Source organism: Panulirus ornatus, chromosome 8 (assembly GCF_036320965.1).
Source record: "Panulirus ornatus isolate Po-2019 chromosome 8, ASM3632096v1, whole genome shotgun sequence".
Taxonomy (NCBI): Eukaryota; Metazoa; Arthropoda; class Malacostraca; order Decapoda; family Palinuridae; genus Panulirus; species Panulirus ornatus.
In genome coordinates, this window is record NC_092231.1 from 35,081,395 (window position 1) to 35,108,740 (window position 27,346).

The 27,346-nt window shown below is 41.2% G+C and overlaps 1 protein-coding gene across 1 annotated transcript in view; it reads right to left on the reverse strand.

Moving 5' to 3' along the window:
- The window catches only part of LOC139749898 (uncharacterized), a 321,502-nt gene that overhangs the window by 13,100 nt on the left and 281,056 nt on the right, over positions 1–27,346 (reverse strand). Inside the window, exons 42-52 of the mRNA XM_071664295.1 lie at positions 13,827–13,949; positions 12,943–13,061; positions 11,826–11,991; positions 9,039–9,254; positions 8,120–8,324; positions 7,044–7,234; positions 6,294–6,488; positions 5,689–5,827; positions 2,525–2,781; positions 893–1,067; positions 129–282 (exon numbers count right to left, since the gene is read on the reverse strand). Of these exons, the coding sequence (XP_071520396.1) occupies positions 129–282; positions 893–1,067; positions 2,525–2,781; positions 5,689–5,827; positions 6,294–6,488; positions 7,044–7,234; positions 8,120–8,324; positions 9,039–9,254; positions 11,826–11,991; positions 12,943–13,061; positions 13,827–13,949 (1,940 nt within the window). The remainder of the gene's footprint in view (positions 1–128; positions 283–892; positions 1,068–2,524; positions 2,782–5,688; positions 5,828–6,293; positions 6,489–7,043; positions 7,235–8,119; positions 8,325–9,038; positions 9,255–11,825; positions 11,992–12,942; positions 13,062–13,826; positions 13,950–27,346) is intronic.

Below are 27,346 nucleotides of genomic sequence, written 5' to 3' on the forward strand. Positions count from 1 at the left end.
ATGAATAAACATCTTACTGAGAGGAATACACGAGGGAAGGAGAAAGGAGTTTCCTCGTAAATTAACAAACTTCCATATACGAGTCTTTAGAACGACTCTGTATAATTGCCATAAGAGGGAGTCCTTACGTTGCCAGCGAGCCATCATAGGGGAAGCCGTGGAGCTGGACTGCAGACCTGTACCGGTAATGGGGTTCGGATTCTTCCGAGGCGTTCCAGCCTCTCCCGAAGTCTCGCTTCTCCTCAGAGTTGCTGTGGCTGGCTGGGTGCTTCTTCGGGTTCCCTGCGGAACAGAGGGCTCACTACAGCTAAGCAATACAAGAAGAAATACTGTACCGACCATCGGATACAGTGGTGCTTCAAATGATCTAGTAGCATAAGATTCTGATACCAATCAATATTAAGTCTTCGGTTCTAGATTTTCTCTTGATCAAAATAGGTCGTGAATATGTTATATGACCTTCATATATGGTCTTGTTCTCCTTCAGAGAGATAGTATGGTCGTTTCGATGAAAGTGACCATTCTAAGCACAATGGTATGGCCTCTGGGCATGGCTGTACAATCTCTTGAGTACGACGGTGCAACAACCCTTTGCCTATGATGGTACGACCTTTGAGTATTATGGCCTAATATTTGACCTGACCCTTAAGGGTCAGATTAGAAGGTCAGGCCATCATACAAAAAGGTCGCACCGGCGTCGTGCTAGAGTTGCACCGTCATGTTGAGGGAGATGGACAAATCAACAGCACAACTCCAATAATACAGTGAACCTAACGAAAAAGTCTAGAAGAAAAATCCATATAGAGGAGAGAGAGAGAGAGAGAGAGAGAGAGAGAGAGAGAGAGAGAGAGAGAGAGAGAGAGAGAGAGAGAGAGAGAGAGAGAGAGCTCACCTGGACGGCGTCGTATCTGTCTGAGGACAGCGTGGCCAAGGAGGAAGGTGATGCGATCGTTCAGCGTCCCGCACATCTCCTGAGGCCGATGCTCACCGTTGTACAGCGTCGTGTTGAGCAGACCAGGCACCAGCGTCTCCCGCGCCCAGCACCAGAAGTGGTCCGTCTGGTAAGCCTTAGAAGCCGAACACATCATGCATAATGGACAAGAGGAAGTGAACATTGCACAGGGCGTCTTAAGAGTCTGAACTTGCGGCCAGAAATGTTTCAACAAAATGTTCAGGTTGTATGAAATGAGCTTGCATATCCATAGCTATGATTGCTTTGGATATTTGAACTAAATGTAAAAAGTGAATTCATCCTTTGAGTCCAGACTTTTGAGTCACCCTTTGGAAAGATAAACACACCAGCTTTGGTGTCTCAGTACCTTAGCACCTCATTAAACCTAGTAATAACACCTTCATTTTTTTTCACTATACCAGCGTAGAATCTCCCATCGTAACACGTTATCATCATCATCATGACCAACTCCATCCCTATATGCATGAGGTTCATCAATTACATCCGGCCTCTCACAGCTCCCACATACCCTCAGTATATATACATAGGAAGCAGAGGTGAGCAAAGCTTTCACAGCTTCTAACATTCTGTAACTGTTCCATTTTTCAGTGAACTGATGCATCCGTCCACACTTCCAGCCTCATACACAAAAATCATTGATAGCACTTAATCGTAAACATTTCCTCAGATATCTTAATCCCTTTCGTAGATAGAGCCTCCACTGAAGAAAGCCCTTGAATTGAAAAAAAAGAAAGGCAACGAAATGAGTGAAAAAGAATATAATATCTTGAGTGATTTCGAAATATAGAATGAGGTGAAAAAAATGTGTGAAGAGAAGAGTTAAAGGATAAGAGTATTATGTACAGAAAGGACTATCAAGTCTAACCTTCTAGATTAATTGTCGTTAGACAGAAAGTAAGACCATTACATCTGTCATATTCTCTCTTATTGAAAACATATCACACACTCTCATTTTCCCCGACTCTTTGTATCTATGATGTACATACATCTATGGATATCTTTATTATAAATGTCCTACAACACTAACTGCTGATGTGCACATTCTCCGTGTTCTATCACCATAGCTCCTCACCTGAGACCCCATAATTACCCACCACCTCTACTGTCTCCCAATTACTTCCATTCCTTTCGTTTGTCACAGTGAGCCTCGACCCTGGGACTACATTTTCAACCGTTCTTACAAGCTGCTTCGAAAATTGTTCCTCTTCTCTGTTACCGCATAGTACATATGCAATCGTTGCAAATGTTCTATACATGAATTTCGTGATCGATAACCAAGAGTTTACTTGCCTTTGCAAGCAGCCACCTTTGATCACTTATCTTTCATCAGAATTTCCACATCTTCCTTAATAGCCGTCTATACCGTTTAACAAGCCAGATCTAGCACCCCCTAGCACAGACAACAAAGGATATAGTGATCTGTGACGAGGATGTTTGCTGGAGGGGAAAAATAACATCCTACATCTCTTATCTATATAAATGGAGATAGGAGAGCAAAGCAGATGTCTCCCTTCATATCTTCTCATGGGCTGTTATAGGTCATAGATGTACCTTAACGAATGGCGGACATGTGGAAGAATGTGAGTGCGCGAACATATTGGCTATGTTGCCCCTCATGTAGAAGATATTGGGGTCCCTAGAGCCATAACTGACGGAGAGGATGATCATGAGGAAGACGAGGTACACCAAGATCTCCACCATGAGGTCCTGCATCGCCATCTCTTGCTTCCGACGCTTCTTCGCCTCCGCCAGTTCCCGGGGGGAGAGGCCAGCTCCCACATGCACCTGAGGCTGGCGCTGGCTGTATGCTGGGATGACACAGAGGGCGTTGAAGGGGACGAGCAGTGAGGTTGAAAGAAAGAGGCAGGAGGGGTCATGGACAGGGTGGTGGTAGTGGGTTATGGAGACGAGGGAAAGGCACGGAATTAAATTGAAAAGAAGGGGACAGGGAGATCAACAGAAGGTGGTTTAGAAACAGGTGGCTGGCCAAGGAATTCAGAATTCATTGATTCATTTCTAGGAAGATGAGGGCAGAGTCTCTTGAGAGGAGGAAGACGAGAATCTGACACACTAATTATTGAGGAAGAGGAAGAAGGGATTACTAAGATCAGGGGTTTAATGAAGACAGGGCCTTACTGGGGCGTTAACATGTGAGAAGGAGAGATAAATGAGAAGACGAAAATGAGTGAAAGATGGTGAGGTGAGGGAGATAAAGATTAAGAAGCAAGAGAAATAGATATTAGACAGGACGTGCAAATGAAAGAGAGAAGGAAGGGTTGACACAAAGGATGATGGAAAGAGTGAAGGAAATGAGTGAGATATATCAATCAGAGTTGGAGAAAGAGGGTGTTCAAAAGAGAGAAGAGATTATATTGATGATATGATAGATAAAGAAAAAGACGGTGGAGTGAATAAGAGAGAAAAGGTAAGACGTCTGGAAGGGATGGGAGGGCGAGCAACACTGGAAAGAAATCAATAAAACTGATGAATTAAGTCACAGGAAATAGACGAACAAGTATAGGGAGACTTGATGATAGAAAATGAGCTTTGCAACAAGAATATGATTAATAGACAGACAAGGAGAATGAAATGATAATAGTTATACCAGTAGAAGAGAGGGATTTAAAGACAGGGGCACTGAAATATGTGGTATTAGGAATGACAGATGAAATGGGAACGAAAGGCGAATTGTGGGAAGGTTGAGGGAAGACAGAACAACACAAGAAACAAAATGATGTACGAGAGGAAATAAAGAATATGATGAAAGAAAGAAGATGGAAAATAGTGAAAATGGTACAAAAAATGTATGATTTAGTAAGTTCATGTTGGAATGAATATGATAACTAGTTTTACAATGAGAAGTAGAGCAGTTCATTGATTTGAGTATTTGATCATTTTTGAAACAATATTGATAACTTTTTGCAACATAAAGTACGAGGCAAAAGGGTCAATGGAAAGAATCCCATCAAAAACATAATTTTTCCTTTATATTTGTGGTTTTGTGAGTCAAAACACGAGATGACTCTTTGCCATTGAATTCTGAAAACTTGATATTTGAAGTTTTATCTAAATGAAAATTGAGGAAAAGAAAACGTATATACTACTTGGGAAGTCTTAAGACAGAGAATACTGGGATATTTTGTCAAAACATACAAAAGTACATACTGCAGAAGAAGTGCTTAAAAGTACGATTACAAACATCATTAAGACATTGAGTACATACTCTGTGGAATGTGCCTAAAAGTGTGAGCACTTAAACTATCAATCAAGTACATACACCAAGCAAATATGTGTTTAGAAGTGTCAGGAATTCAAATGAGATGCACGCAAGACATGAAGGCAATGTGTATCTTGTATGAGATGTATAATAAGGGACTGATGGAAATATGTACAGTGAAGGGCAAGTAGTACTACTGAGAAGACAGCGCCAAACGGGTGTCATAGCAGGTGTCTGGAGACTGGTCTGAAATATGGCGTACGAAGGCCTGAAACAAGTTCTGGTTGTAGGAAGGTCTGCGGAAACCTGCAGATAAACCTGAAGTGTGTGTGATATGGGTAGGTGTGAAACATACGTGGTGTAGGTCGATCTGAAGAGGGTTGTGGTCTGACCCAAATGTGTTGTGGTTCTGTGTCAGGTTTATCTAGTCTACGATGGTGAGAGACTTGTGTTGTGTCGGTCTGATGGACGTCTAGTGAAGAGAGTTTTGTAAAGGAGGTTTTGAAGCCAATGTCTTATAAGCAAGACTAATGTGTTGAATAAGGTGTGGAACTATAGTTTTATAAGCAGGTGAAAACCAAGTGCTTCGCAAGAAGATGTGAACTAAGCATTACGTTGCATGACTGTGAAGCAAGTTTTTAAAGATTTGATTAAGAAAATATTGTTGAGGTAGCAAATGTTCTATTGGTAAACATACAAGTTTTCTGTAAATACCTGAAGTCAATGTTATGTGCTTTGGTTTAAGGTGAGTCTTGCGTTAAGACCTGAAATGAATTTCAGGTAGATGTGGGGCATCTCCTGAAGTGAATGTTGGGTAGGTCATGTGTTGATGAGAGTGAAGAATGCGTACTAAAAATCATGCGTGAAGCAAATATTACGTAGATGGTCTTGAAGTGAATGTTAAGTATATACATAAATTAAATGTTGTGTTGGTATATCTAACGTTTATGTCCGAAAAATGTGAAACAGAAAGCTATCGCTAGATATGAAGTGATTATCAGGGAGATGTGAAGCAAGAGGTGTGGAGGTGGTCATGAACTGAATGTATGGTAGGTCTGAAGCAAGTGTTATATAGGCAGATCTGAAGCAAGTGTTTTGTCGCCAGGGGTGAAGCGAGCGTTGTGTAGGCAAATGTACAGGAATATAGGGTACACAGGTCGAAAGCAAATGTTATGTGGCCAGGTCTGAAGCAAATGTTGTGGACAGGTGTGCAGCAAATATTGTGTAGGCAGGCCGGAAGCAAACGTTCTACAGCCTCGTATGAAGCCAGCGTTGTGTAAGCAGGTGTGGAGCAACAGTTGAATAGAGAGGTTTTCATCAGGTGTTGTGGAGGCAAATGTGCAGTAGATGTCGTGTTGACATGTGTACAGTTTGTGTGATGTAGGCAAGTGTACAGCTTGTGTGATGTAGGCAGGTGTACAGCAGGTGTGACGTAGGCAGGTGCACAGCAGGTGCTGTGTATGCGATTATGGGGTAAGTTTCTGTCGCAGCAGCTGACCATCTCTTGCGGTGGGTGGGCCGTGAAGGAGTTCCCCGTCACTGCTCAGCTCGAAGTCCTCCTCGTCATCGTCGTAGTCTTCGTACTCCTCCAGCGGCCGCTTCAGGATCCAGGAGAGCAGCATGGCCATCAGGTAGATCTGTGGCGCAGCAGAGGGTCAGAGAGCGTGACGTTTTATGTGCACAGTCTACCTCTAATTACAGTGTAGTCAAAGGTTTAATTACCTAGAAGGCATAACTAAAATGAAAAAAATATTGATCAAGGACCTAATTAATTAGTGCCAATATTCGAGAATTCAGATCATCAAAGACATAAGTGCCCTCAATGAAACGCGAGATGATTTCTCAGAACTCTCGTATGATGTTATTTTCAGTTCATCATATTTATGTTGTAGGTAATATTCCCTCTTCATCTAGAATATAGCAAGAAATTTACGCTAGTCTAGGAATAATTAGGCGTGTGTGACGATGAGGCAATAAAATCTATATATTCTTGGTAAACTGAAGAGCAGATATATTTGTTGTACATCATTGCCAACCAGCCTCTCGCGACAAAGATAGATAGATAAGAGATAAGAGATTTAATACAAAGGACGACAGCATTACCTTGATAGGCTGGGTAAAAAGTATGGACGAAAATACGGAAGAGATGAGCGCCGTGAGCCATTTAGTAGCCTTCTCGTTGCCAAACTGGATGCCATAAGCCCACAGAAAGAAGACTGCCACAGCAATACTGATGGCACAGAGCACCCAGGCAATGATCACACACCACCATGGCAGTGACAGCTTCTTCTTCCTCTTCTGCAGCACCAGAAGTACACAAGAAAATGAATTTGTTGTACATTGAATAGCCTTTTTTAACTTAGATTTTCACCTCGTGAAAAAAAAATGATAATAATCTGAGCTTTGACAAGGAGCCCTTGAGCAAGATGGTCAGATCTCTGAGCACGAAGTCGTAAACCTCGAGTGTGAAGACCTGGCCTCTGACCTAACCCTTCAGAGCCACCCATCCTACTCAAGGGTCACACCCTCTTGCCATGGGTCACATCGCCGTGCTCAAGTATCGTGTCCGCTTGCTCAAAGGGATAAGAGTCTGAAAGATTCAGTTTTTGGATATTCTGAAATACGTACTGGGTAAATTTGATACATAAATGATGCTGATTTGTAGATAAGGAATCATAATTCTTATGGTATTTTGATGTTAGTGTTCTGGATTCCAGAAGTAACGTTTCAGGAAACAAGAGTCGCAAAAGAAAATTCCAGGATTGATATTGGAACAAGAGCACTCTCTTGCATGCGTTTATTATGGCAAGTTTCGTAAAGGTATCAATACAAACTCAGATCATCTTTTCTCACCCCGTGGCCATCTTTACTGCTATCACTGTCGCTCTTCTTGTCGTCGGCCGTGGTTGGCGTGATGAGGAGGGTGCTGGAGGAGGGGGAGGTTGTGTTGGTGCCGTGTTTAGGAGCCTTGGAAGCAACCGAAGTTTGAGACTTGAAGCCAGAGAGAGATGTGAAGGATTGGCCTCCTTTCGCCCCTGCGTCACCTACCATCATAAAGAGGTGTATCGCTGGTGAGGAACTATGTCTGGGCATCACCTGTCTCTGTCTGTCTGTCTGTCTGTCTATCTGTCACTTTATCTGTCTTTCCGAATCTCCCTGTCTGTACTCAACATCACATGCCACACAATCAAGAAAGGACTATCTATGAAATGCATTATATATTAAAATGTTTTGTTCAAAGAAGCTTCAGGCATTCAACTTAGAGGTTTGATCATAATACTTAAACTTAATGCAAAGGACTTTTGTAAATTACACTTTGCATCATACAGATAAAACAGTCTTCTTCTTTTTGCAATAAGTGGTGAAATAGTCAAAATATTAAGATAACCTGTAAATCTGCAAAATATAGAAAAAACAAAAAGATATGGAAGAAAGTTAGGAGTAGTGAGTAAAAGGGATAAAGAAAATTTGAAAGATTTAGAGACAAAAAGGTTCGGAACACAAAGGTTGGAAAATAAAAAGTTTGGAAGCTAAAGATAAGAAAAAAAGCTAAGGGTTTGCAGTCAAATGATTTAAGCGCCAAAGGTTTGTAAACAACAAGGTTTGTAACTCGTATGCTTGGACGCCCCCCTCCCCCCTTAAAAAAAAGATAAATACATGAAATAAATAAATAAATAAGAAACAGAAAATTAAAAAAGAAAATAAAAGTAAAATAGAATAAAATATGAAATATAGAAAATAAATAAATGCTTGAAAACAAAAGGTTTCAAACCTAAAGGCTTGGATAAAGGGCTTAGAACCAAATATTTGGTTATGCCTTTAAGCAAGATAGTGGTTTTCGACTAACAACATGGACGAAAATCTATCTTCAACTAAAGCTTGAGACACATTGACTTGCTCGTTCTTCATCAGGTTGCTCATTTCCTTACCATACACGTCGGGGTTCTGTGTGCTGAGGGCCACCTTCAACCGGGACTCTTTGGGTTTCCTGGGTCGAGACTTCCTGAAGAAGAAGATGATGCAGAAGGATGGAGGGAAGACGATCAGGTTGCTCACGAAGCCCACGCCCAGGGCCTGAGGCGACACACTGACCGGACCCAGCCTCAGGCCTCCACCGCCTGGACCCTCTGGAACCTGGGGGTAGGAAAGATGTGTTAAGCTCTTTAGCACGATGGCCTGACTCTTTGAACCTTTAGTCTGACCCTTGGACACAATGGTCCGACACTTGGACACAATGGTCCGACCCTTGGACACAATGGTTTGACCCTTGGACTCAGTGGTCCGAAGTTATATTAAACAGCATCCACTACACTGCTTTCATATTTAAGGCATATCTAGTGAATTCACAGAAAAGCTGAAAGACTATATCTCTTATCTAATGTCTGTACAGTAACTCTTATCAACAAACGTTTGATACGTTGTTCCCTGAAGCTTACGGTGCATAGAACCAAAATATTTCTATCTTCCAACAATTCATGCAACGTTCCTCCTTGTATAATAGCTGTTCCACATGCGACCTTCTCAGCAGATGTTAATCTGAATATAACATTCTACATATTTACCACATATCAAGCAACGACATAGCAATAATGGCTCCTTAAAAAAGTAACTTTTCTCAACTTAATCATCTTTAGTTCATTTTCTCATATAAGATATTTCTCTAACTTCTTAAGACGCTACTTACTCCAGCCTCTGACCTTGTAAACAAACATGACCTCTGCTCCGTTGACGAAATATTTTGTTAACCTTTGACATGCCTACAGAACATGGTGCCAAACCCTGACCTGCTAGAGCAACATTTTCATGAAATTGTGATTCCCTCTCAAAAGATGGTTTTTAGGTCCTAACCCTTTGGTAGAACATGGCGTTCACAAGCATAGAGAGGTAGAGGAGGGCCATGCAGGACGAGAGCCTCTGGACCCTGGTGAACCGTGATCGAGGGGGCCGTAGAAAGACGCTGAACCACAGGTGGTCGTCAGCCAGGTTCTTCTCCACTGTCTTGCCGAACACGTGAGAGTATTCCCTGAGCTGTTGTTCGCCAGCTACTGCCACCAGACGGTCAATCTATGACAACAACGTTATCATTCACTGTCGTATATATTGCTCATATTCTTGATGGTTGTTGACACAATATAGGAAATGCTAAATAGAAATCAAAAAATATATATTGGAAGTTTCAAATATCAATTAATTCGTTATTTCATATAACTGTGATTAAGAATAATATCAAGTCACATAAACACAAGACCAAATAAGGAAGGTACAGGCCACTTTGAGTTAAGTAATTTCATCAATCTCTTCGACTGAGACTTGACATTCTCCTCAATGTGTACGTTGCGATACTGCTGTATGTAGTAGCAGTTGAAACTCTTGGCTAAGATCATCTGAGATCATTCATAGGATTGTATATAGCGTCTATAAAGCTGTCTCAGTATTTTTGTGTCTTCAGTGCCACTTTCGACCTATTTCCCTCGCATCACTAGCACCACTCACCAGTCCCTCCTCACACCAGTGCCACCTCTAACCAGCCCCACTCACATCAGTGCCATCTCTAACCAGTCCCACTCACATCAGTGCCATCTCTAACTAGCTCCACTCACATCAGTGCCACCTCTGACCAGCACCACTCACATAAGGGTCACCTCTAACCAGCCCCACTCACATCAGTGCCATCTCTAACCAGCCCCATTCACATCAGTGTTACCCTTAACTTGTCCCCTCCTCCAACCTGTGTAATCTCTCACCTGTCCACTCCTCACACAGCACCACCTCTCACCTGTTCCCTCCTCACACTAGTGCCACCTGTCACCTGTCCCCTCCTCACATCATTGCCACCTCTCATCTGTTCCTCTTTACAGCAGTGCCACCTCTCATTCACCAGACTAATCTCATCACCTCATCATCTCTCCCATCCACTCCTGCACATGTCTCTCACTTGCTTTTCCTCCTCCACTCACCATTACTACAGTTTACCAGTCTCCATTACCATCGTTCTATCGCTCACCATTACCTCAGTTATACTTCTCATCATTAGCTCAGTTTTACCAACTACCAACACCCCGCAGGTCTACCACTAACCATTACCACAGTTCTACCACTAACCATTAACACAGTCCTACTGTTCACCATTACCTCAGCTCTACCACTCACCATTACCACAGTTCCACTACTTATCAATACCAAAGTTCTAGCACTCACCAATACCTAGGTTCGACCGCTCATTTACCAAAGTTCTAGCACTCACCAATACCTAGGTTCGACCGCTCATTTACCAAAGTTCTGCCGCTCACCATTACCTCAGTTCTCCCACTCATCATTACCGCTGTTCTACCAGTCACCATCACCATAATTTTACAAGACACAATTACTACAGTTCTACTACTCACCATTACCTTAGTTCTACTTCTCACCACTTCTACCATTAACCACGACCTCAGCTCTGCCACTCACCATTACAACAGTTATCCCACTCACTATTACTTCAGTTCTACCACTCATCTTTACAGCAGTTCCACTAATCATCAATACAACAGCTCTGCTCCTCATCATTACCACAGGTCTACCACTCACCATCACCTCAGTCCTACCAGCCATCCGCTACTCAGCACCAGTTCTACCAGTCATTTTTCCCACCTGGTCTTCGCTGCCTCAATTTCCCCACTCACCTGCCTGTAATTACCCGCATCTTTGCCTCATCCGCCTCGTAATTAACTCATATCTTCCCCATGATTTCTTTCCCCTCACCCGAATGACCCTAATTATTTCATATATTTTTCTCGCACTCTCCTGGCTGTAATTAAGACCTCTCTCCTCTCATTGTCTTTACCCTCATTACCTCACATATTACTTAGCCCGTTTAGATTGCTTCATTTCTCACTCAGCTCAACTGGCTCACACTCTCTCACTTTCTCTTACACTCAGCTCCTCATCGTGATCCTACATCTCCCAGTCTCTCAAGTCTCAGGCTGCGTCTCTCCCACCCTTCACCTGATGCTACCTCGCGCCTCTGCCCCTCACGGTTTAATCAGCCTCACTCCCATCACTTTCCTGCTACGTCCTCCTCAATCATCCCATTCATCTGGTCTTATCAACCTCACTCCTAAAATTTTCTTGCTATGATGCCCTTAGATTTCTACCCTCTTGGCTCTATTAACTTCACTCCCATTGGTTTCTTACTTCAGTGTCCTCAGTTCTTCCACTCCACCTAGTCCTGTGCACCTACTCACCTGTTCCTGTGTACCCCACTCACCTGGTCCTGTGCACCTACTCACCTGGTCCTGTGTACCCTGCTCACCTGGTCCTGTGTACCCCACTCACCTCGTCCTGTGCACCCTGCTCACCTGGTCCTGTGCACCCTGCTCACCTGTTCCTGTGCACCCTGCTCACCTGTTCCTGTGCACCCTGCTCACCTAGTCCTGTGCACCCCACTCACCTGGTCCTGTGCACCCCACTCACCTGATCCTGTGCACCCCACTCACCTGGTCCTGTGCACCACACTCACCTGGTCATGTGCCACTCACCCTGTCCTGTGCACCCCACTCACCTGGTCCTGTGCACCCCACTCACCTGGTCCTGTGCACCCCACTCACCTGGTCCTGTGCACACCACTCACCTGCTCTTGTGCACCACACTCACCTGGCCATCGCCGTCCTCCACAGCCAGCCACTGGTTGGATATAAACTGGAACTCCTCTCCGGTCTGGATGTCTCGCACCACTAGGTAGGAGAAGTACCAGGACGCAGCCTTGCCTCTCCCACTGTTGTCGTGCCAGATGCGCAGGTAATGCAGAGGGCCGAGTGGTCTGCACACACGAGTTAGAACAAGAAAAGACCCTATAACTTGAGAACCAGCGAGAGGCAGCTCACACTTACAAAAGGATGGTCAATTTGTAAACAGTCTACAAAAAACTTTTTTTTTTATGTATATTCTCACAGGCTGTTTCCAGAGGTTAAGCAGGAACATCTACAAGAGTCGTCATATCATTCTACGCTCTTTATCCACCTCACGAGTGTATTGGTTCTAGGCAATATGAACTATTCTAGTTAAAAATGATCTAAATAACATTAGAATCAACTTCAATAAATCATGATAGTAGGAGAAAAATTATAATGATTCAAGGAAATTACTGAAAGATTTCAACATTTTCATTGATAGAAACTTTTATTTCTCTACGCTGGAAAAAGTAAAAAGACTCTTAGGAAAATCACTGTCTCCTCCTTATGAGTTTTCCTTCCCAATCACCGGTGTCTTGGCAGTCCAAGACTTCACTGCGTTTGACTGTTAGGAAACCTAAAGAACCGGTCGCCCTAAACAGAAACTTAAAGAACCGGTCGCCCTATTTTAAAGCAAACTTTAAATACTATGACCTTTGCTCCATGGTGTCCAAGCTTTTATTAAGATCCATTTTCTTTATAATTATTTACCTTCATAAATTCTTTACAGTACTATATTTTCGTATTCTGAAACAATCATATGTCATGCAGCGCAAGGCAACTGCAAACTTTATAAGTAGCAGCCATTCCAGTAAGTCGAAATCCTTTGGCTGCCACGATTACCAGCTGTGTTGATATGCATGAAAGCTTCAAACTTGGGGTGATATATAACATGTGTTACCTCACTCACAGTGTGGGAAAACTACATATAGAATATAGACGATGAAATGATAAGTTTCAACACGGTTTAAAGCAACTGTATAGCATATCTGCTGATCTATATCTCGAAGGGTCGTGGAAACAGAAATATCAACCATCACCTTTCTGTCGCCATGAGGAAGTGGTCAGAAGCACCTCTGGTCAACAGTGTTCGCTTACTGTCATCATTCAAGGTCCTCACACCCGTCTCATCCCAGTCACCCACCAACAGGAACTGTACCTGAGGATGCAGGAATCAGCAGATCTTTGGAGCGTACAATATTATAGAACAGAATTGAAGCAAAGATTAGAAAATCTAAGACTAGTATGTTCCATCTTCCCCGAAGACTGAACCTACCGACTTATCAGAACTAGTTGAACTTGACATGGATGAAGCTAACAACTGCATATTATAAATTGATTGTACAAGTCATGCACTGGCAAAATATGTGGTTGAGTTCACATTTTGTTGGTTTGTATAGAGTCCATAGTCCGCGTGAGAGACTCTGTTGATGGAAGATGTAAAGGAATACAAAAGAATTCAAAAGACAATAGACGAGTGGGTTCTCTCGACGTCATTCGTTAGTTTCAAGGTCATTGTCTGTCCATAAGCTTGCGTCTAGTCTTGTACTTTATGGTTTTCATGTTATGAGTGATTTTGGACTTAGCGAGTGATAGCTACAAATGACCGTTCATATGAAGCTGTAAGAATGTTACTGAAAAGCTAAAATCTGAGGGTCAAAATTAACCATTTTTTCTGATCCAATTTTGTCCTCGGTATTTCAATAAGGGCAAAGGCTTTTATTCAGAGTTTAACTTCAGGTACTTATACAGTATCTAGGTGTCAGTTTCATCTGTCCAGCTTCTTCAAGAATGAAAGGAAATAGTTGTTATATAAGAAGAGTCTTATAACACAGGGATCAAAAGAGTTTACATTGCATGAGCTGATATAAACGAAACCTATAGTTCAGACACTCAAGCATTGTTACTGTGTCTATCAACTAACCCTGGATTTAGTGCCAGCGTTGGGGAAGTGTCCAGTGTGCACGATCATATGGTAGAGGTAACGATCACTTGGGTCGTTGTCAGCTAAGGGCGTTGCTCCAATTTTCTCCATATCTTTCTTGTCCTGAAACAGAATCATGTAGTTGTTTACAGTGCACTAACGTGTCATTTTTAAGAAGGCTGTGAAAAGCCTCTGCTGAAAAACAAAAATTAAGAAATCATATATTCTGCCTCTGTAGTGCAGTGGCTAGCGATGCAACCGATCAGCAATCTAAAGGACATAGGATTGAATCCCAGGCAAGGCAGCCAGCCAGCTCAAAGCTCACCCAACGGTTCAATCCTCCCATATGCAGCTGGTCGATGACTGGGTACCTGATGTATGCTGGGACACTATATGTGGATCAGGTGTTTGCTTTGAAAAATGTGTGAGAAAACTTAAAAAAACAGGTCGATTTGTATGTAGTACTTATTGATCTGGAGAAGGCATATGATAGGGTGCATAGAGATGCTCTTTGGAAGGTTTTAAGAATATATGGTGCGGGAGGTAAGCTGCTAAAAGAAGCAATGAAAAGTTTTTTTCCAAGGATGTAAGGTATATGTAAGAGTAGAAAGAGAGGAAAGTGACCAGTTCCCATTGAATATCGGTTTGCGGCAGGGTTCCGTGATGTCTCCGTGGTTGTTTAATTTGTTCATGGATGGGCTGGTTAGGGAGGTGAATGCAAGAGTTTGGAGAGAGGGGCAGGTATACAGTTTTTTGTGGATGTGAGGGAATGGGAAGTGAGTCAGTTGTTGATAAATTCCTTAAGTTAGCAAAGAAATCATTTTATAGAGTTGAGCCCAAACCTTCCATTGACTCCAAGAATCTTTTAGTTCTCCCTTTTAATGATACTTTTACTTTACTTCCCATTTGCTTAAATCATTTAATGTAAATGTTGCTCTCAGCGACAATAATACTATAAAGAATATCTTAATCAGGAATTCACCAGAAAATTCTCCTGAGTGCATCTATAAAGTGCCATGTAGAAATTGTGATAAGTTTTATGTTGGGCAAGCTGGTAAGGATCTTTCTGTTAGACTTTAGCAACATACATAAAGTATAAGAATGGGACAAGAATCAAATGCCTTGTTTAATAATTTTAAAAACTATGATCATAGTTCTGACTGGAGTAAAGCCATCTCAATTATCAACTCTAACTCTATTACCACGAAAAATGTCATAGAATCTTCTACTATTACATACAAAGAATTATAATCTTAATATTAGTGATGGTCTAGTGATTATTGATAAAATTTGCAAAATAATGAGTTTATGATACGCTCGTTGTCTGTCTTAGACAATCGCATCTTTACCAAATGGCGTCCAAGCTACGTCTCTTCGTTGTATATCAACTAACTGTTATAATTCTCTCTTGTGTCTCCCCTGACAATGCGATTATTACACTAAAGTGCACTTGGGAACTCATCGTGTTTCATTTTCCCCGTGGACTCTTAGGAATATATATATATATATATATATATATATATATATATATATATATATATATATATATATATATATATATATATATATATATATATATATATATATATATATATATATATATATATATATATATATATATATATATATATATATATATATATATATATATATATATATATATATATATATATATATATATATATATATATATATATATATATATATACTTATTGATCTGGAGAAGGCATATGATAGGATACATAGAGATGCTCTTTGGAAGGTTTTAAGAGTATATGGTGTGGAAGGTAAGCTGCTAAAAGAAGCAATGAAAAGTTTTTTTTCCAAGGATGTAAGGTATATGTAAGAGTAGAAAGAGAGGAAAGTGACCAGTTCCCATTGAATATCGGTTAGCGGCAGGGTTCCGTGATGTCTCCGTGGTTGTTTAATTTGTTCATGGATAGGGCTGGTTAGGGAGGTGAATGCAAGAGTTTGGAGAGAGGGGCAGGTATACAGTTTTTTGTGGAATTATATATATATATATATATATATATATATATATATATATATATATATATATATATATATATATATATATATATATATATATATATATATATATATATATATGGGGTAAACCATGGAAAGCTGTGTAGGTATGTATATTTGCGTGTGTGGACGTGTGTATATGCATGTGTATGGGGGGGTTGGGCCATTTCTTTCGTCTGTTTCCTTGCGCTACCTCGCAAACGCGAGAGACAGCGACAAAGTATAATAATAATAATAATAATAATATATATATATATATATATATATATATATATATATATATATATATATATATATATATATATATATATATATATATATATATATATATATATATATATTTTCTTTTTTTTTTTTTTACTTTGTCGCTGTCTCCCGCGTTTGCGAGGTAGCGCAAGGAAACAGACGAAAGAAATGGCCCAACCCCCCCCATACACATGTATATACATACGTCCACACACGCAGATATACACACCTACACAGCTTTCCATGGTTTACCCCAGACGCTTCACATGCCCTGATTCAATCCACTGACAGCACGTCAGCCCCGGTATACCACATCGCTCCAATTCACTCTATTCCTTGCCCTCCTTTCACCCTCCTGCATGTTCAGGCCCCGATCACACAAAATCGTTTTCACTCCATCTCTCCACCTCCAATTTGGTCTCCCTCTTCTCCTCGTTCCTTCCACCTCCGACACATATATCCTCTTGGTCAATCTTTCCTCACTCATCCTCTCCATGTGCCCAAACCACTTCAAAACACCCTCTTCTGCTCTCTCAACCACGCTCTTTTTATTTCCACACATCTCTCTTACCCTTACGTTACTCACTCGATCAAACCACCTCACACCACACATTGTCCTCAAACATCTCATTTCCAGCACCTCCATCCTCCTGCGCACAACTCTATCCATAGCCCACGCCTCGCAACCATACAACATTGTTGGAACCACTATTCCTTCAAACATACCCATTTTTGCTTTCCGAGATAATGTTCTCGACTTCCACACATTCTTCAAGGCCCCCAGAATTTTCGCCCCCTCCCCCACCCTATGATCCACTTCCGCTTCCATGGTTCCATCCGCTGCCAGATCCACTCCCAGATATCTAAAACACTTCACTTCCTCCAGCCTTTCTCCACTCAAACTCACCTCCCAATTGACTTGACCCTCAACCCTATTGTACCTAATAACCTTGCTCTTATTCACATTTACTCTTAACTTTCTTCTTCCACACACTTTACCAAACTCAGTCACCAGCTTCTGCAGTTTCACACATGAATCAGCCACCAGCGCTGTGTCATCAGCGAACAACAACTGACTCACTTCCCAAGCTCTCTCATCCCCAACAGACTTCATACTTGCCCCTCTTTCCAAAACTCTTGCATTTACCTCCCTAACAACCCCATCCATAAACAAATTAAACAACCATGGAGACATCACACACCCCTGCCGCAAACCTACATTCACTGAGAACCAATCACTTTCCTCTCTTCCTAAACGTACACATGCCTTACATCCTCGATAAAAACTTTTCACTGCTTCTAACAACATTCCTCCCACACCATATATTCTTAATACCTTCCACAGAGCATCTCTATCAACTCTATCATATGCCATCTCCAGATCCATAAAAGCTGCATACAAATCCATTTGCTTTTCTAAGTATTTCTCACATACATTCTTCAAAGCAAACACCTGATCCACACATCCTCTACCACTTCTGAAACCACGCTGCTCTTCCCCAATCTGATGCTCTGTACATGCCTTCACCCTCTCAATCAATACCCTCCCATATAATTTCGAAGGTTTGTTGAATGTGTTTGATGATAGAGTGGCAGATATAGGGTGTTTTGGTCGAGGTGGTGTGCAAAGTGAGAGGGTTAGGGAAAATGATTTGGTAAACAGAGAAGAGGTAGTGAAAGCTTTGCGGAAGATGAAAGCCGGCAAGGCAGCAGGTTTGGATGGTATTGCAGTGGAATTTATTAAAAAAGGGGGTGACTGTATTGTTGACTGGTTGGTAAGGTTATTTAATGTATGTATGACTCATGGTGAGGTGCCTGAGGATTGGCGGAATGCGTGCATAGTGCCATTGTACAAAGGCAAAGGGGATAAGAGTGAGTGCTCAAATTACAGAAGGCGACTAAAAGGGGAGGGAGCGGGGGGCTGGAAATCCTCCCCTCTCGTTTTTTTTTTTTTAAATTTTCCAAAAGAAGGAACAGAGGGGGCCAGTTGAGGATATTCCAAAAAAGGCCCAGTCCTCTGTTCTTAGCGCTACCTCGCTAACGCGGGAAATGGCGAATAGTTTAAAAGAAAAGAAAAAGATATATGTATATATATATATATATATATATATATATATATATATATATATATATATATATATATATATATATATATATATATATATATATATATATATATGTATACATATATATATATATATATATATATATATATATATATATATATATATATATATATATATATATATATATATATATATATATATATATACATATATTCTAGTTAACTTGGTCACTGTCTCCAACGTTAGCGAGGTAGCGCAAGGAAACAGACGAAAGAATGGCTCAACTCACCCACATACACATGTATATACATACAAGTCCACACACGCACATATACATACCTACGTATACATCTCAACTTATACATATATATGCACACACACACATATACATATATACACATGTGCATAATTCAAACTGTCTGTCTTTATTCCTTCCCGTTGCCACCCCACCACACATGAAATGACATCCCCCTCCCACGCATGTGCGCGAGGTAGCTCTAAGAAAAAACAACAAAGGCCACATTCGTTCACACTCAGCCTCTAGCTATCATGTATAATGCACCGAAGCCACACCTCCCTTTCCACATCCAGGCCTCACAAAACTTTCCATGGTCCACTCCAGATGCTTCACATGCCCTGGTTCAATCCATTGACAGCACGTCAACCCCGGTATACCACATCGTTCCAGTTCACTCCATTCCTTGCACGCCTTTCACCCTCCTGCATGTTCAGGCCCCGATCACTCAAAATCTCTTTCACTTCATCTTTCTACCTCCAATTTGGTCTCCCACTTCTCCTCGTTCCCTCCACCTCTGACACATATATCCTCTTGGTCAATCTTTCCTCACTCATTCTCTCCATGTGCCCAAACCATTTCAAAACACCCTCTTCAGCTCTCTCAACCACGCTCTTTTTATTTCCACACATCTCTCTTACCCTTACGTTACTTACTCGATCAAACCACCTCACACCACACATTGTCCTCAAACATCTCATTTCCAGCACATCCATCCTCCTGCGCACAACTCTATCCATAGCCCACGCCTCGCAACCATACAACATTGCTGGAACCACTACTCCTTCAAACATACCCATTTTTGCTTTCCGAGATAATGTTCTCGACTTCCACACATTCTTCAAGGCTCCCAGGATTATCGCCCCCTCCCCCACTCTATGATCCACTTCCGCTTCCATGGTTCCATCCGCTGCCAGATCCACTCCCAGATATCTAGAACACTTTACTTCCTCCAGTTTTTCTCCATTCAAACTTACCTCCCAATTGACTTGACCCTCAACCCTACTGTACCTAATAACCTTGCTCTTATTCACATTTACTCTTAACTTTCTTCTTTCACACACTTTACCAAACTCAGTCACCAGCTTCTGCAGTTTCTCACATGAATCAGCCACCAGCGCTGTATGATGAGGGAACAACAACTGACTCACTTCCCAAGCTCTCTCATCCCCAACTGACTTCATACTTGCCCCTCTTTCCAAAACTCTTGCATTTACATCCCTAACAACCCCATCCCTAAACAAATTAAACAACCATGGAGACATCACACATCCCTGCCGCAAACCTACATTCACTGAGAACCAATCACTTTCCTCTCTTCCTACACGTACACATGCCTTACATCCTCGATAAAAACTTTTCACTGCTTCTAACAACTTTCCTCCCACACCATATATTCTTTATACCTTCCACAGAGCATCTCTATCAACTCTATCATATGCCTTCTCCAGATCCATAAATGTTACATACAAATCCATTTGCTTTTCTAAGTATTTCTCACATACATTCTTCAAAGCAAACACCTGATCCACACATCCTCTACCACTTCTGAAACCACACTGCTCTTCCCCAATCTGATGCTCTGTACATGCCTTCACCCTCTCATTCAATACCCTCCCATATAATTTACCAGGAATACTCAATAAACTTATACCTCTGTAATTTGAGCACTCACTCTCATCCACTTTGCCTTTGTACAATGGCACTATGCACGCATTCCGCCAATCCTCAGGCACCTCACCATGAGTCATACATACATTAAATAACCTTACCAACCAGTCAATAATACAGTCACCCCCTTTTTTAATAAATTCCACTGCAATACCATCCAAACCTGCTGCCTTGCCGGCTTTCATCTTCCGCAAAGCTTTTACTACCTCTTCTCTGTTTACCAACTCATTTTCCCTAACCCTCTCACTTTGCACACCACCTCGACCAAAACACCCTATATCTGCCACTCTATCATCAAACACATTCAACAAACCTTCAAAATACTCACTCCATCTCCTTCTCATATCACCACTACTTGTTATCACCTCCCCATTTGCGCCCTTCACTGAAGTTCACATTTGCTCCCTTGTCTTACGCACTTTATTTACCTCCTTCCAGAGCATCTTTTTATTCTCCCTAAAATTTAATGATACTTTCTCACCCCAACTCTCATTTGCCCTCTTTTTCACCTCTTGCACCTTTCTCTTGACCTCCTGTCTCTTTCTTTTACACATCTCCCACTCATTTGCATTTTTTTTCTTGTGAAAATCGTTCAAATGCCTCTCTCTTTTCTTTCACTAATAATCTTACTTCTTCATCCCACCACTCACTACTCTTTCTAATCAACCCACCTCCCACTCTTCTCATGCCACAAGTATCTTTTGCGCAATCCATCACTGATTCCCTAAATACATCCCATTCCTCCCCCACTCCCCTTACTTCCATTGTTCTCACCTTTTTCCATTCTGTACTCAGTCTCTCCTGGTACTTCCTCACAAAAGTCTCCTTCCCAAGCTCACTTACTCTCACCACCCTCTTCACCCCAACATTCACTCTTCTTTTCTGAAAACCCATACAAATCTTCACCTTAGCCTCCACAAGATAATGATCAGACATCCCTCCAGTTGCACCTCTCAGCACATTAACATCCAAAAGTCTCTCTTTCGCGCGCCTGTCAATTAACACATAATCTAATAACGTTCTCTGGCCATCTCTCCTACTTACATATGTATACTTATATATATCTCGCTTTTTAAAGCAGGTATTCCCAATCACCAGTCCTTTTTCAGCACATAAATCTACAAGCTCTTCACCATTTCCATTTACAACACTGAACATCCCATGTATACCAATTATTCCCTCAACTGCCACATTACTCACCTTTCCATTCAAATCACTCATACCTATAACCCGGTCTCGAGCACCAAAACCACTAACACACTCATTCAGCTGCTCCCAAAACACTTGCCTCTCATGATCTTTCTTCTCATGCCCAGGTGCACATGCACCAATAATCACCCATCTCTCTCCATCAACTTTCAGTTTTACACATATTAATCGAGAATTTACTTTCTTACATTCTATCACATACTCCCACAACTCCTGTTTCAGGAGTACTGCTACTCCTTCTCTTGCTCTTGTCCTCTCACTAACCCCTGACTTTATTCCCAAGACATTCCCAAACCACTCTTCCCCTTTACCCTTGAGCTTCGTTTCACTCAGAGCCAAAACGTCCAGGTTCCTTTCCTCAAACATACTACCTATCTCTCCTTTTTTCACTTCTTGGTTACATCCACACACATTTAGACACCCCAGTCTGAGCCTTCGAGGAGGATGAGCACTCCCCGCGTGACTCCTGTTTCCCATTTTAGAAAGTAAAAAAAAAAATACAAGGAGGGGAGGATTTCTGGCCCCCCCGCTCCCGTCCCCTCTAGTCACCTTCTACGACACGCGAGGAATGCGTGGGAAGTATTCTTTCACCCCTATCCCTAGGGATAATACATATATATATATATATATTTATACATATATATACACATACACATAACTACGCACATATACACGCACACACACACATATACATATATATACATATGAAAAATGTAAGAAACAATTTAGAAAACTGAAACTTCTAGCTTGAAATGAAATGAAAAAATGAATGTCACATACTGGTTCAACCTCTGGCTATGGAAAAAGGGAAATGTATAATTCATTTATACAAACGTCAATAGCAGTTCTCATCATTTTAACCACTGTATCAATAAGCTTCAATGTCTAAGCTACATTTTTTCCAATTTCAATATTTTCTTGTCAAAGCACCATGTATGAAAACTATCACTCCAGTAACACAACTATATATATATATATATATATATATATATATATATATATATTTCTTTTTTCTTTTAAACTATTCGCCATTTCCCGCGTTAGCGAGGTAGCATTAAGAACAGAGGACTGGGCCTTTGAGGGAATACCCTCACCTGGCCCAATTCTCTGTTCCTTCTTTTGGAAAAAAAAAAAAACGAGAGGGGAGGATTTCCAGCCCCCCGCTCCCTCCCCTTTTAGTCGCCTTCTACGACACGCAGGGAATACGTGGGAAGTATTCTTAATCCCCTATCCCCAGGGATCATATATATATATATATATATATATATATATATATATATATATATATATATATATATATATATATATATATATATATATATATATATATATATATATATATATATATATTAGATATCTGGGAGTGGATCTGGCAGCGGATGGAACCATGGAAGCGGAAGTGGATCACAGGGTGGGGGAGGGGGCGATAATCCTGGGAGCCTTGAAGAATGTGTGGAAGTCGAGAACATTATCTCGGAAAGCAAAAATGGGTATGTTTGAAGAAATAGTGGTTTCAACAATGCTGTATGGTTGCGAGGCGTGAGCTATGGATAGAGTTGTGCGCAGGAGGATGGATGTGCTGGAAATCAGATGTTTTAGGAAAATGTGTGGTGTGAGGTGGTTTGATCGAGTAAGTAACGTAAGGGTAAGAGAGATGTTTGGAAATAAAAAGAGCGTGGTTGAGAGAGCAGAAGAGGGTGTTTTGAAATGGTTTGGGCACATGGAGAGAATGAGTGACGGAAAATTGACCAAGAGGATATATGTGTCGGAGGTGGAAGGAACGAGGAGAAGTGGGAGACCAAATTGGAGGTGGAAAGATGGAGTGAAAAAGATTTTGTGTGATCGTGGCCTGAACATGCAGGAGGGTGAAAGGAGGGGAAGGAATAGAGTGAATTGGATCGATGTGGTATACCGGGGTTGACGTGCTGTCAGTGGATTGAATCAGGGCATGTGAAGCGTCTGGGGTAAACCATGGAAAGCTGTGTAGGTATGTATATTTGCGTGTGTGGACGTCTGTATATACATGTGTATGGGGGTGGGTTGGGCCATTTCTTTCTTCTGTTTCCTTGCGCTACCTCGCAAACGCGGGGGACAGCGACAAAGCAAAAAAAAAAAAAAAAAAAAATATATATATATATATATATATATATATATATATATATATATATATATGTGTGTATATATATATATATATATATATATATATATATATATATATATATATATATATATGTGTGTATATATATATATATATATATATATATATATATATATATATATATATATATATATATATATATATATATATATATATATATATATATATATATATATATATATATATATATATATATATATATATATATATGTGTATATATATACCGCTCCCCCCAGGTGAATAGGTCAATTGGCAACAAGAAAGCTATCGGGATGGCATCTTGCAGCTCCTCCCCTGTGCAACACCTCCGTCAAGACAAGGAAAGTGAACTACGCGGGAAACGGCGATCAAATTTAAAGAGGGAAGTCAGCACCACAAGTAAAGCATCCTCCTCGAAGTCTCAGAGTGGGGTGCCTAAATGTGTGTGGATGTAACCAAGATGTGAAGACCCTTACTAGAAAAACACTCACTCTTGTAGTAGAACCTTCAGACACAATTGAAAATGTGAAGGAAAATAGTGAAATTGGAGAAAAATGTAGCTTAGACATTGAAGCTTATTGATACAGTGGTTAAATTGATGAGAACTGCTATTGACGTTTGTGTAAATGAATTATACATTTCCTTTTTTCCATAGCCAGAGGTTGAACCATTATGTGACATTCTTTTTTTCATTCATTTCACGCTAGAAGTTTCAGTTTTCTAAATTGTTTCTTACATTTCTCATATGTATATATATGTATGTGTGTGTGTGTGTATATGTGCGTATGTGTGTGTATGTGTGTGTGTGTGTATATGTATATATATATGTATATTATCCCTGGGGATAGGGGTGAAAGAATACTTCCCACGTATTCCTCGCGTGTCGTAGAAAGCGACTAGAGGGGACGGGAGCGGGGGGCCAGAAATCCTCCCCTCCTTGTATTAACTTTCTAAAATGGGAAACAGAAGAAGGAGTCACGCGGGGAATGCTCATCCACCTCGAAGGCTCAGAGTGGGGTGCCTAAATGTGTGTGGATGTAACCAAGATGTGAAAAAAGGAGAGATAGGTAGTATGTTTGAGGAAAGGAACCTGGATGTTTTGGCTCTGAGTGAAACGAAGCTCAAGGGCAAAGGGGAAGAGTGGTTTGGGAATGTTTGGGGAGTAAAGTCAGGGGTTAGTGAGAGGACAAGAACAAGGGAAGGAGTAGCAATACTCCTGAAACAGGAGTTGTGGGAGTATGTGATAGAGTGTAAGAAAGTAAATTCTCGATTAATATGGGTAAAACTGAAAGTTGATGGAGAGAGGTGGGTGATTATTGGTGCATATGCACCTGAGCATGAGAAGAAAGATCAAGAGAGGCAAGTGTTTTGGGAACAGCTGAATGAGTGTGTTAGTGGTTTTGATGCACGAGACCGGGTCATAGTGATGGGTGATTTGAATGCAAAGGTGAGTAATGTGGCAGTTGAGGGAATAATTGGTATACATGGGGTGTTCAGTGTTGTAAATGGAAATGGTGAAGAGCTTGTAGATTTATGTGCTGAAAAAGGACTGATGATTGGGAATACCTGGTTTAAAAAGCGAGATATACATAAGTATACTTATGTAAGTAGGAGAGATGGCCAGAGAGCGTTATTGGATTACGTGTTAATTGACAGGCGTGCGAAAGAGAGACTTTTGGATGTTAATGTGCTGAGAGGTGCAACTGGAGGGATGTCTGATCATTATCTTGTGGAGGCTAAGGTGAAGATTTGTATGGGTTTTCAGAAAAGAAGAGTGAATGTTGGGGTGAAGAGGGTGGTGAGAGTAAGTGAGCTTGAGAAGGAGACCTGTGTGAGGAAGTACCAGGAGAGACTGAGTACAAAATGGAAAAAGGTGAGAACAATGGAAGTAAGGGGAGTGGGGGAGGAATAGGATGTATTTAGGGAATCAGTGATGGATTGCGCAAAAGATGCTTGTGGCATGAGAAGAGTGGGAGGTGGGTTGATTAGAAAGGGTAGTGAGTGGTGGGATGAAGAAGTAAGAGTATTAGTGAAAGAGAAGAGAGAGGCATTTGGACGATTTTTGCAGGGAAAAAATGCAATTGAGTGGGAGATGTATAAAAGAAAGAGACAGGAGGTCAAGAGAAAGGTGCAAGAGGTGATAAAAAGGGCAAATGAGAGTTGGGGTGAGAGAGTATCATTAAATTTTCGGGAGAATAAAAAGATGTTCTGGAAGGAGGTAAATAAAGTGCGTAAGACAAGGGAGCAAATGGGAACTTCGGTGAAGGGCGCAAGTGGGGAGGTGATAACAAGTAGTGGTGATGTGAGAAGGAGATGGAGTGAGTATTTTGAAGGTTTGTTGAATGTGTTTGATGATAGAGTGGCAGATATAGGGTGTTTTGGTCGAGGTGGTGTGCAAAGTGAGAGGGTTAGGGAAAATGATTTGGTAAACAGAGAAGAGGTAGTGAAAGCTTTGCGGAAGATGAAAGCCGGCAAGGCAGCAGGTTTGGATGGTATTGCAGTGGAATTTATTAAAAAAGGGGGTGACTGTATTGTTGACTGGTTGGTAAGGTTATTTAATGTATGTATGACTCATGGTGAGGTGCCTGAGGATTGGCGGAATGCGTGCATAGTGCCATTGTACAAAGGCAAAGGGGATAAGAGTGAGTGCTCAAATTACAGAGGTATAAGTTTGTTGAGTATTCCTGGTAAATTATATGGGAGGGTATTGAATGAGAGGGTGAAGGCATGTATAGAGCATCAGATTGGGGAAGAGCAGTGTGGTTTCAGAAGTGGTAGAGGATGTGTGGATCAGGTGTTTGCTTTGAAGAATGTATGTGAGAAATACTTAGAAAAGCAAATGGATTTGTATGTAGCATTTATGGATCTGGAGAAGGCATATGATAGATTTGATAGAGATGCTCTGTGGAAGGTATTAAGAATATATGGTGTGGGAGGAAAGTTGTTAGAAGCAGTGAAAAGTTTTTATCGAGGATGTAAGGCATGTGTACGTGTAGGAAGAGAGGAAAGTGATTGGTTCTCAGTGAAATTAGGTTTGCGGCAGGGGTGTGTGATGTCTCCATGGTTGTTTAATTTGTTTATGGATGGGGTTGTTAGGGAGATGAATGCAAGAGTTTTGGAAAGAGGGGCAAGTATGAAGTCTGTTGGGGATGAGAGAGCTTGGGAAGTGAGTCAGTTGTTGTTCGCTGATGATACAGCGCTGGTGGCTGATTCATGTGAGAAACTGCAGAAGCTGGTGACTGAGTTTGGTAAAGTGTGTGAAAGAAGAAAGTTAAGAGTAAATGTGAATAAGAGCAAGGTTATTAGGTACAGTAGGGTTGAGGGTCAATTCAATTGGGAGGTGAGTTTGAATGTAGAAAAACTGGAGGAAGTGAAGTGTTTTAGATATCTGGGAGTGGATCTGGCAGCGGATGGAGTGATGGAAGCGGAAGTGGATCATAGGGTGGGGGAGGGGGCGAAAATTCTGGGAGCCTTGAAGAATGTGTGGAAGTCGAGAACATTATCTCGGAAAGCAAAAATGGGTATGTTTGAAGGAATAGTGGTTCCAACAATGTTTTATGGTTGCGAGGCGTGGACTATGTATAGAGTTGTGCGCAGGAGGATGGATGTGCTGGAAATGAGATGTTTGAGGACAATGTGTGGTGTGAGGTCGTTTGATCGAGTAAGTAACGTAAGGGTAAGAGAGATGTGTGGAAATAAAAAGAGCGTTGTTGAGAGAGCAGAAGAGGGTGTTTTGAAATGGTTTGGTCACATGGAGAGAATGAGTGAGGAAAGATTGACCAAGAGGATATATGTGTCGGAGGTGGAGGGAACGAGGAGAAGAGGGAGACCAAATTGGAGGTGGAAAGATGTAGTGAAAAAGATTTTG